We start from the raw sequence: 11,151 nt of genomic DNA, 5'->3' as shown, positions 1-11,151 counted from the left end.
CTGAATGGAAATAAACTGATTGCCGTTGCTGGGGCAAGGCTTAACCTCTTGTAAGTGGCTTTAAAGGGCGTGGATCAGTGCAGAGGGTATATAAGAAATGGATCAGCATCAAGTGCCGAGTCAATATTGATAAAGTTATTCTATTTGGGAGTATTGCTAACACTTCTATATATTGTTTATACTACTATAATATGATCATTCTCTTCTTCTACATCCTATGTAGATCGATAACTGCTCAACAGCAATCGATAACAACCGATAATACAATTACGAGTGAGGTAAGTAAAGTGCTTCCCAAATAGATAAACATATTCTTATAGACTCTGAAGAACAGGCGAAGAATTCAATTGATGAAAATAAGAGTTATCCAAGTCAGGAAAGTGACCCTCAGCTGTATTTGTATTGCAGAGCACAGACAGAGTATCACCTGGTCAGGCACTCCCCACCAAGAGCACTCTAGAGCACTAGATATTGTTACCATCGGTGGGTATTACAAGTACTTACCGCTGCCGCTGTCATATGATCTGGAGGTGGAGCCACTGGTATTGGAGCGTTTAATCTCACGTCGACCCATGCTCTCTCTGTTTGTGGTTTCTGGCTGACAGGTGGTTGGGGCTGGGTTTGGGGCTGGTGCTGGTGCAGGTGCCGGAGCTGGGGCTGTGGACGAATTGCTGGCCACGTGGCACGTGGCAAGTAGAGCACAAGCAGTCGAAGCAGCCGCTTTTGCAACCGCAGAGCTGTAGCTGGTGCTGCTGCTGTTGTTGTTGTTGTTGTGGTTGTTGCAATTGCTGTGGCTGTGGCTGTTGCTGTTGCAGCTCGTGCCGGGATTGCAGTCGAGCGCTGGTGTGGAGACTGCAGCGGTGTATCGATTGGCCAGCAAGGAGCTGGCGGTGCGAGTCGGCGATGGGAACTCGAAGTAGTTGAACTGCTGTCGATTGCTGAGCAAATTGATGGCAGGCTTCGCTGCCAAGCTGCTGCTGTTGCGTCTGTATTGTGGATGCTGTTGCTGTTGCTGCTGTTGCTGCTGTTGCTGCTGTTGGTGCCTTTGTTGGTGCTGACTGGTGCTGGCGTTTGCTTGGATCTGATGCGGCGTGGGCGGCGGCGGGGGACAGGCGCTGCTGCTGTTGTTGATGCTGCTGCAGCTGCTGCTGCTGTTGGAGTAGGACGATTTGCGCAGTGATGATGGTCTCAACCCTTTGACAGGGTACAATGGGTACTATCGCCCGGCAACGCGTACCCAATCGCGGTGGTCTCGCTCGCTGTTGTACCAAATGCCTGCAACGAAAAGACGACCAGACGAGAAGCGTTAAACAACATCATCATTATCTTTCTCATCATCATCATCATCATCATCGTTGTTATCTTCATCTTTATATTTATTTTTATTTTTATCTCAAGCATCGATAAGCACATTAATTCTGCTTGCAGATTAAAGGCAAAGTGCACTTAAACGCTCAGCTCTGGCGCGTGGCTGGCATTTGTAACGCACTCTGCGTATACGCAATGCCCCGCCCCGTTAATGCTCGTAAAATTCAGAGCGCGCTGCCATTAACCAAACCGTGTGGGCCCGGCCTCCGCATTACGAACAGTCAGTGCCAATTTAACCAAATATTTGGCACATGAAATCATTTTGTGCTAATAAAATTTCACAGCCCACTGGGCGGATCATTGATTTGCTGTAAAACGCACAAAACCACAAAGCTGACCACGAGTCACCCAGCCACCCCACCACCCCACCATCCAATAGCCTTTACAATTTGCGCTTAATGTATCTGACATGTAGGGTTTGCCCCACCAGACACTGAATGAGATCAACAAAGTTCATAAGTTTCGAGCAAGCGTTAGTAAAAGTTGCACATCAACACTTAATGGAAATCTGGCTAAAGCCTAATAGAGTCGAGTCGAATCGAGTCGAATAATGTGCTATTAGCCAGGACAATAACCGAGTCGAAGCCAGTTCGAGTCCCACTAGAACAGCCTTCGAATTGGCGCTGCTTACTTTAACTGACGTCTCAGTTTTATGATGCAGCATCGCTACGCTGGAAAATGGCTTAAGTGTCGCAGTCGGACATGCTTGACTAGATAATACCCTGTACCGAATATAACAGGGCTCTTCCATAGACAGACTCTTATATACATAAGTATGTGTACCACTTGCTCTTCATATAGTTCCTTCCCCACTTTGACCAAGTGACCGATTCTACTGGAGAACTCGTTAAATGACCTAAATAGATATTCAGGACGTGAATATGCTCATTTGTGAGCCTTGAGTCTACTTCACATTCTTCATTCTTTACATTCATTAGGAATATCTACATTGAAATAACCATTTTGATATTTTTATCTCTTATAGTATTCAAGTTATATGCCAAAAACCAATTTGAAGTATCGATATTTATCGATAATAAGCAAATATTAAGAGACTTCGAATAAAAATGTTTAATCGACGCTGCCCACAGTATATACGAATATGTATTTGATATTGTAATTAGCTAGATCTAGTATTTCTCGAGATCGACATGTTTAATAGGACGCGCTAGTAATTAGGTCACAACGATCTGCTTTGACTCAGCTTCCCCTGTTGATTAAATTTATATATATGTTTATACCTTATGGAGTCGCCCTCAGTATCTATCTGTCGCTCTGTTTCTCTCTTACTCACTCTTCTTTGCTCCACCTGTTACATATACTTGCACAAACCTAATATAACCTGTTTAGTCATCCATTTGCAGTGACTTCAGGATGCATAATGCATGGAGCCCGAGATTTTAGAGGCATGCAACGCAATAGGAAATCAAGCAACGTCGCACAAGTGGAAATCTAAATCAATAATAATAAAATGATATTAGAGTCCTGCACAGACCAAGAGAGAGAGAGAGAGAGAGAGGGAGAGAGAGGAGAGCGAGAGTGCTCAACAGGTAGCATTTGCAACGCAATATGGAGAGTTGATTAACTTAACAGAATCGAATCAGCTTGCTATTGGCTTGCCAATGACAAGTCAAGTGCAGCGTCTATTGAGTGAGTTTGATGGAGAAAACTAGTTTTCCTGCTATTTAATTATGTTGTGCATCCGTCGCATCCGTCGGTCTACCACAAAAGCAAATGAGGTTCGAGCAGGGAAACCACGGCAAGTGCCACTTGCCGCTCGATGGAGTGGACAAGGGAATGTGCCCAAGGTGAGCTGAAATACAATTCCATTTAAATGTCATGCTACGGCTTCTAATAAGCAAATGCCAGACTCTGTGCGTCGAGCATGAGGCAAGACATGAGCGAGAGAGAGCAAGACAGAGTCAGAGACAGGAACTGAGACAGAGAGTGAGGCACAAAGTCTTACCACGAAAAGTTGTACAGCTTCCGTTTTCATTTATTGAAGCGAAGCAACAAGCTGATTTGCTCATTTGCCCAGTCAATAGCAGAGGTCGCATCTATGGGTAGGTATACTTGTAAAGCTCTTGGCTCAGCTCAGCTGTGCACCAGAATATCAAGGTTGAATGCTCTAATTCCTATGCAAGCGGAATAGACATAGAAAGAGAGCAACACACAAAGAGAGAGAGAGTGAGAGAGAGACAGACAGAGTGAGAGACAGAGAGAGAGAGTGTATATACGGAAGGACGAAACTCAGTCTTCCACATGTTGCCTCTAATCGTTGCGGATTTGAATTTCCCTAATACGATGCCAGCTAGAAGAGAGGCACAAGGATGACACCACACACACAACACAGAGAGGGGCAGCGAGGAAACAAAACGAGAAGAGAACAAATATGAAGGGAACCAAGTGCATGACTAGCAGCTACCCTACTTAGAATGTTAATTTGATAGGAGACATGTTGTATAAAATATATATAGACAATGAAATACAACAGAAAAATATTAACATCAGAATATTAAGAAATATGCTTTGTGATTTTATATAAAGTGAAGTGAAGTGGAAGAATTATATGGAAGATTGGTATTCATATTTATCATAGGGCATTAGAACAAATTAAGAATGTTAGCTGTGAATCAAAATATATAGCCAAATAACTGAAGCTTAATATCGATTTTTATCGATTTTCACGATTTGGAGATTTGAGGCCTTGCTTTGCAGCACTTAAAAACTCTTTGAAAATCACTAAATCTTGTTGGTTTCATGAACGAAGCGTTCATGCACGAAAAATGACAAAAAGATGGACTGGCGAAAAGGTAGATGGAGAGATAGAGGAATAACATCGACTAAGCTGCTGTTCGCTTTAGCAGAACCTATATACCCGTTGCTATACATTTTTTATGACGAAAAAAAACGACGTCAAACCCAATGAATCTCATGCTTCGGTTCTGTCTGGCCAAGCAAGCTAGATCAGGCAGCCCGGTCCGGATTAAAGCATCAAATTGTTAGCTGATGGCTTTGCCTACATAGATCAAAGCATGCCACAAGCCTTGTCTCCATACACGTGTGTGTGTGTGTGTGTGTGTGTGTGTGTGTGTGTGTGTGTGTGTGTGTGTTCGTATTTCGTATTGTGCTTCATTTGTCTATAGGACTCGACATCATCGTCAGTTATTCACAGAAAGAGAGAGAGAGAGGGAGAGAGGGGGAGAGACAGAGAGAGGACAACGTTTTTTAATCAATTGCTCAACTCACTCCATCAATAAGGCCAAAATGTTAGACAGGCAAAATGAATAATGTCTTGGCATTGCCAATGCTTCTATTATGATTGTTGTTGTTCTGTCGTTGTTGTTGAATTACTGCTGAGCAAGTGGAAAATGTGAGTTTCCTCTTTGTTGCCTCCGCATTCGCATTCGCTTTCGCATTCCCGTACCCATTTCATTTTGCCATTTTGCCCCGTTTTCCTTTTCCGCTTCCTTAACAGTCGCCGTTATGGCATTTGCCATATGCCCTGGTCACAGCCTTTGAGCATGTCAATTTTTTCGTCTCAATGAGCCAGCACAATAACAACAACAATATCAGCATCACCTGCGCTTCCCTAGTGGAGCTGCCCCTTCGAAATTTTAAGTTCATATACAGTTAAGCTCTGCTAAGCAGCGAGGCTATTAAAACGCTGACTCCTCACGGTTCAACAGCTAAATGGATTTTATGACCCAATCCCATTACGAATGTGAATTCAATTTAAGAGAGCTGAAAGGCTGAAAAGGAATATTTGGATTATTTCTTTTAATTTCATCAAATTTGAATAGTCAGCTTTATTATATTACCTGAATGGCTTCAGTTTTCTGACTATTCTTCTTCTCCTATCTATCTCCTATCTCCTATTCTTCATCTCCTATCTACCTCCTATCTTCTATATCCTATATTCTATATTCTATATTCTATATTCTATATTCTATATTCTATATTCTATATTCTATATTCTATATTCTATATTCTATATTCTATATTCTATCTCCTATCTCCTATCTCCTATCTCCTATCTCTTATTTCCTATTTCCTATTTCCTATCTCCTATCTCCCATCTCCTATCTCCTATCTCTTATCCCCTATCTCCTATCTCCTATATCCTAACTCCTATCTCCTACTTCCTCTCTTCTATCTATCCTATCTCATCTCTGTTATCCTTTCCTACCTATGCTTTATCATCCACTTCCTATCTTCCAGACCATGTCTCCTATCTTCAATCTTCTCTTTTCCTTCATCTTCCTTCCATTTTCTATATTTCATATTAGATCATTCACTTCCCATCATTGATCTTCCATCTTTCATCTTCCATATTCCGTCTTCACTTTGCCATTTTCAATCTTTCATCAGTTCCATCTCTCATCCAGTAGGTTAGGGTAACTGCGAGTCGTTTAGTCTCTACGATTCATCGTCCACTTTCTATTATTATTATGCATTAATTTTGATAGCTGCATGTTTGCACGTCGCATAATCATACTTTGCCGCACAGCTGCGCAAATGTTATTTAATTTCTTGTAAAAATGAAAACAAACAACGCGGCAATGAAGGTGAATGCAGGTGAGCCTACGGCCTATTTAAGGCTTTGGGCTTTGGGCATTGGGCTTTGGGTTTTGGTAGTTTGTAACTGGCATTTGTTGCTTGCGGCACTCGCCTCGGAATACTTTTTGCTATAATTTCAGCTGAGTGCCTGCCTGGCTGGCACATTCCAAACTTGGCTTTTACATAGTTGTTGGCCTGGCTGGGCGTTGTCATAGTTAAGCCAATGTAAACTTTTTTAATTTGCAATAATAATAAAAATTCCATTTTCGGCTGCTGTTGCTGCTGCTGCTGCTGGCAGAAATTTTGTAGCCTCGCTTCAATTTTGTAGCCACTCGCCATACAAAATAATTCAACAAGTTTTATGCACAGGCAACGCGCATCGCTTGAAAATATTTGTGGCTCCTCTTTTGTCTTTTATGACAGCTCAAACACACAAGTGAGCTGGCAAGAGAGAGAGAGAGAGAGAGAGAGAGAGAGAGAGAGAGAGAGAGGGAGGGGGAGTGAGTAAGCTAGCTCAAGTGAATCTCACACTTGCCGGTAGCTCAAGAGCCGTTTGATTTATGAACTTCATGTGGCAGCAGCAGAGCGCCACAGGTAACATTTAAGGTTGGCTGTTTAAATGCACAAAAGCTTCAATTTACTGCAAAATGTAGAGCAACTGCAAATTGCAGATAAGAGAGTTCAACTCTCTATGCCGCTTGCCCAGCGAAAGCCAATTTATAACAAGCTGCACATCATCCATTAGAGCTCCATGGGAAGAGTAATAATGCAATTATATTAATCTTCATCTGCTCGAGCTGGATATCAAATATAATCATGAAATGGTCTGTTAGTAATAGCAATGATTTATGCTTTATTTTGCTCAATTTCATATGAAATTGTTGAATATTCAACACGTATTTAATGCAATGCGTTTTGGTGCTTTATATGTGCTTTATAGCTAATGCAAGCGGATTTAATTAATATATTTCTCAATGCATCTCGATTCAATGTGAATATTTTTCCAATATATTTAATCTTCTATTAAAATCTCTCTCATTTCAACATATTTTATTTCAGTTATATCTGCAATTTTATTTCAATTAATTTTAATCCACATATAAAAGTAGTAAAAAAAATCATTGCCTACTTTTGTGCGCAGCCAAGGCAACGCGGTTTAGACTCGACAGACACACGATTATTTATATATTATTTATGATATTAATTGAACAAATTGAGTGCTACTAATAGAGAAATCATTCTTGCTTAAGAAAATAAAAAGCTCATCGAATTACAATAAACAATTTCTGTGCTGAAAGCTTATAAAAGTAATAAAAAATATTATGATTGAAAAATATGCTCACATAAAGTATATGCAAAAGAAAGTCCGTTTTTATAAAAGAATCGAAAAAAATGGCAACTGAATAGTGAATAATTAATGGAAATACAATAAAGAATAACACTGTAAAAAATATATTAAAAACCTATAAGCCGTCAATTGCCGATATATCTGGCATGATTTGAGCGTGCCCATTGAAAAAGTCTTTGTATGAAAACTATTTTTTTCCTAGTGAGTAACAGAAAAGTTTTTAGTATGATAATAAAATATATGAAATACTAATTAAAATATTAAAGGTTTGCTGGTTGCTTAACTAGCAAATTGAGTGTCAAAATCAAGTCAAATAATGACTGCTATGGAGCAGGATTCGAGCTGAACAGCTGCCTCTACTGAACGCTCAATCGTTATTTTATATAACTTGACATCCTAGCCTGAACCCAATATAACAGTTTAAAAAGGTTTTCATTGCAGACAATGATACATGTCATGCAGGCATGAATCCAAATTTGTTAAATACAATATAAAATATAAAAATAAATATCGAGTGATTCCATTCAACACTTGAGTCGATTGTTCAATTAGTAGCAAGCAATTGAGAAGTTTCGCTTTGCGGATTAAGCGACAGAGCGCGTCATAAGCAGGCACATCAACAAGGGGCAAACACACGCGCACACATACAGAGAGACACTCCCATAGCGACACACAAAGGAGCACAGCATGTGGCATGTGGCAGATGCTTTAAAGTTAATGCTGCTGTCGCTGTTGCCGAAAATCGATTACAAAATGGGACACGAAATTGCGACAGCAGGGCCAAGGAGGCGTGGCTGAGCGAGCAACATGTGGCACAGCCAGGGCCCGGCCAGAGCCGAGCTGCAAATATTTCAAATAAAAAACTCAAAGGAAATGATGCCGTTTGTCGATGGTTTTTCCTTTTGTATTGCACATTTACAGCAGCAGAAATTTTCTTTTTCTTCCTCTTCTCCATTTTTTTATTGTCAAATGCTGCGGCTGAGTCTGGGTTGATTGAAGGGTTTTTGCACTCTGTGAATGCGTAAAAAAAAACTGGTGTGAAGCAGCGAGTGTGTCTCCCCTCTCTCTCTCTCTCTCTCTCTCTCACTCTCTTTGTTTGCGTGTGTAAGTGTGTGCGTGTGCTGATAAACGCTTCGCACACGCATGAACAGTTAGCCTACCAGGTAAACTCTGTGCTCACGCAGGTAAGCGGGGGAGGGAAGGGGGCCAACTGTATTGCTTCCGGCTTAAATAAGCGAAGCTGCACGTCCTTCGCCAGCTGCCAGCTGCAGTTTGTGTGCGTTTGTATGTGTGTGTGTGTGTGTGTATGTGTGTGTGTTGCCTGACGACCCGACCATTATGAGCAGCTTGTTTATTTAAGTTTCACGTGCAAATAAACTGAACGCAAAAGCAGCTAAGAGCATTGCAGTTGGCCGTGATTGACCGCTCAATGCTCGCTCGTGGCATCAAATCTGATGTGTGTTGAATTAATGGGTTCTATATATGGTATATCATATAAAGAGAGTTCTTTTAGAGCTTGTAATAAGTATGAAATTTTGTCAAGACACGCGGAGGCGTGGAGAAAAGGCGTACATATATAACTGTTTATATTTATATCAATATTAGAATACCAAAACTTTTGATGGCTGTCATAGAGAAATATGTGCATTAGATATGAGAATTTCATAGAAGTATATGAAGAAACTCCTTTATTAAACTTCACTCAGCTAGACAAGCATTGCACGCAACTAATATACCCTCTTGACTCCGTAAGTAACCACAACAAACAGTGGATCGCCGCAGTAAATGCCGTTGTTTTAATTAAATTTTAATGAAATTAAGCAAAAATATTTTTATTGTCCACTCGCTGTGTGTGAGAGCTGCGAAATGTGAGACTTGGCGCAAATAAGTTTATGCAAATGTCAGCTGGGTCTAAATAAAGATTGCCGAAGAGAGGAGACGAAAGAGAGAGTGAGAGAGAGAGAGAGAGAGAGAGCCAGCTGTGCGCTCAGCTGTAAATAATTTACGTTTATTAAAAATAACACGGAATAATCATGCACAGGCGGCGGCCGAGCAGAGGGCGAGTGGCATCAGTTGTCGCTGTCGCCGTCGCCGTCGCCGTCGCTGTCGCCGTCGTTCTAGATTAACTGCATAGTTTAGTTAGTTTGGCTCAGCTGCTGCCAGTTGCCCAACAATTGGACGCCATTGGCTGCCTCTCACTCTAGCTCACTCACTCGCTCCTGTCACTCTCTCTCTCTCTCTCTCTCTCTCTCCCTCTCTCTCTCCCTCTCTCTCTCTCTCACTCGCTGTCGCCCCGCTGGCAGTGGCATCCTGCAAACAGGTTAATTGAATTTGCTGAATGTGTTGAATGCGTCGCTGGACACGAACAAGGCGAGAGAATGCAGCCGAGCAAGGGCGATAGAAGAGAGGGAAGGAGGAGATGTCTACGGACAAGCGCTGTTTAGTAACGCATGCAATTTGGATTGCTTGCAGTTAGTCGCTGCTACCCATCGCCCCTTCCCCTCCTACACTTTTTCTCGTTTATCTGAAAAGTATTTGCTTTTCTTTTCGCCTCTTTCCATCAACTCCTTCGCCGCATGCAAGCGAGGTCTGTGCTGAAACGCATTCAATCTGAATCACCAGCAGTTAAGCCATTATCCTCTCCCCCACTTTCTCTCTCCCTCTCTCTTTATCTTTCTGTTTCTCTTGTTTATCCAGAATTTCGCTTGCCAATTTCACGCCTTTTGTGCCTTTAAGCGAAACTTATTTCGCAATGCTTCCCATTCGGAATGCTTGCGGTTCGGCAATGTAAGTATCTCTTCTTGCTGCCTACCTCTCTCTCTCTCTCTTACTGTACCTCACACTCAACCTCTCAACGCATACTTATATTATATATTACCTTATGTAATATATATATATTATCTATTTAATTTCACTCCTTTCCTTCCTTCTATTCCTGTCTCTGTGCATCTCAACTAGATATAACTCTCTGTCCCACCGCATATCATAAATTTCTTTTCTGTTCACACTCAACCATCTGATTATCATATCATTAGCTACTACCTCCCTCCCTCTCTCTTCCCTAACCTCTTTCTCTATGCCTCACACCATCTTACTTTCATAATTTCAACTTTTCCACAATCTGCAATGACTACTCTCTCAATCCTTCTATATCCCACTACTTTCCTCTCTCTCTCTCTCTCTCTCTCTCTCTCTCTGTCTGTCTGTCTCTCTCTCTCTCTCTTATTGCTCAACCATTTCTTTTCACTATTTCCACACAATATTCTTCCACCTTCGTCAATTTGCATACAAAAGATCTCACAGCATTTCCACTACACCAAATCCATTTTATGCTTGATTTAAGGACAACATGCAATGCAACCTACTCTGCAGGTGTATATGTATGTATGTGTGTGTGTCTGTGTGAGTGTATGTTTGTGTGTGCTATATGTAAAGTTAATTATTCTACGAAATGGATTCAACACTCGCTGCACGTAACGAGGCGGCAATGTACAAACTTTTATCGCCATTTCTCTGCAATTTGGCGGCCATCACAACGCCCTCTCTCTCTCTCTCTCTCTCTCTTTCTCGCTCACTCACTCACTCGCTCTCTGTGGGTGTGTATATGCATTAACTTCATTAACACAGCGCAGCACTTACACTGGACCCTTTCCCTGCCACACCCCACCTCACCCCTCACCCCTCCACACATCCCAGTCATAAAATATGATGTGCTCTCGCCCTCTGTCTATGCGTATGAAGCAGCTTTGAAAATTTGCACGTCATACGCACACAGTTTTTACGAGCGTTACGCAAATGCCGAGGGCGCAACAGACCAAAGGGTTTGCCAGCCCTTTTTTTTTTTTTTTTGCCTACTACACACACACTACATGTGA

At 41.7% G+C, this 11,151-nt stretch overlaps 2 protein-coding genes across 2 annotated transcripts in view; one reads left to right on the top strand and one right to left on the bottom strand.

Annotated features, from left to right (window-relative positions):
* The window catches only part of LOC108659213 (uncharacterized), a 30,206-nt gene extending 28,983 nt beyond the window's left edge, over positions 1 to 1,223 (bottom strand). Inside the window, exon 1 of the mRNA XM_018112043.3 lies at positions 505 to 1,223. Within this exon, the coding sequence (XP_017967532.3) occupies positions 505 to 574 (70 nt within the window). The 5' untranslated portion in view covers positions 575 to 1,223. The remainder of the gene's footprint in view (positions 1 to 504) is intronic.
* Nepl15 (Neprilysin-like 15) overlaps positions 1 to 11,151 on the top strand; it is a 162,083-nt gene that overhangs the window by 96,547 nt on the left and 54,385 nt on the right. The window lies entirely within an intron of this gene.

This window comes from Drosophila navojoa, chromosome 2 (genome assembly GCF_054131105.1).
Source record: "Drosophila navojoa isolate 15081-1374.11 chromosome 2, UAZ_NAV_1.0, whole genome shotgun sequence".
NCBI lineage: Eukaryota > Metazoa > Arthropoda > Insecta > Diptera > Drosophilidae > Drosophila > Drosophila navojoa.
The sequence above is the reverse complement of the archived record's forward strand: the minus strand, read 5'-3'. Positions and strand labels throughout refer to the sequence as shown.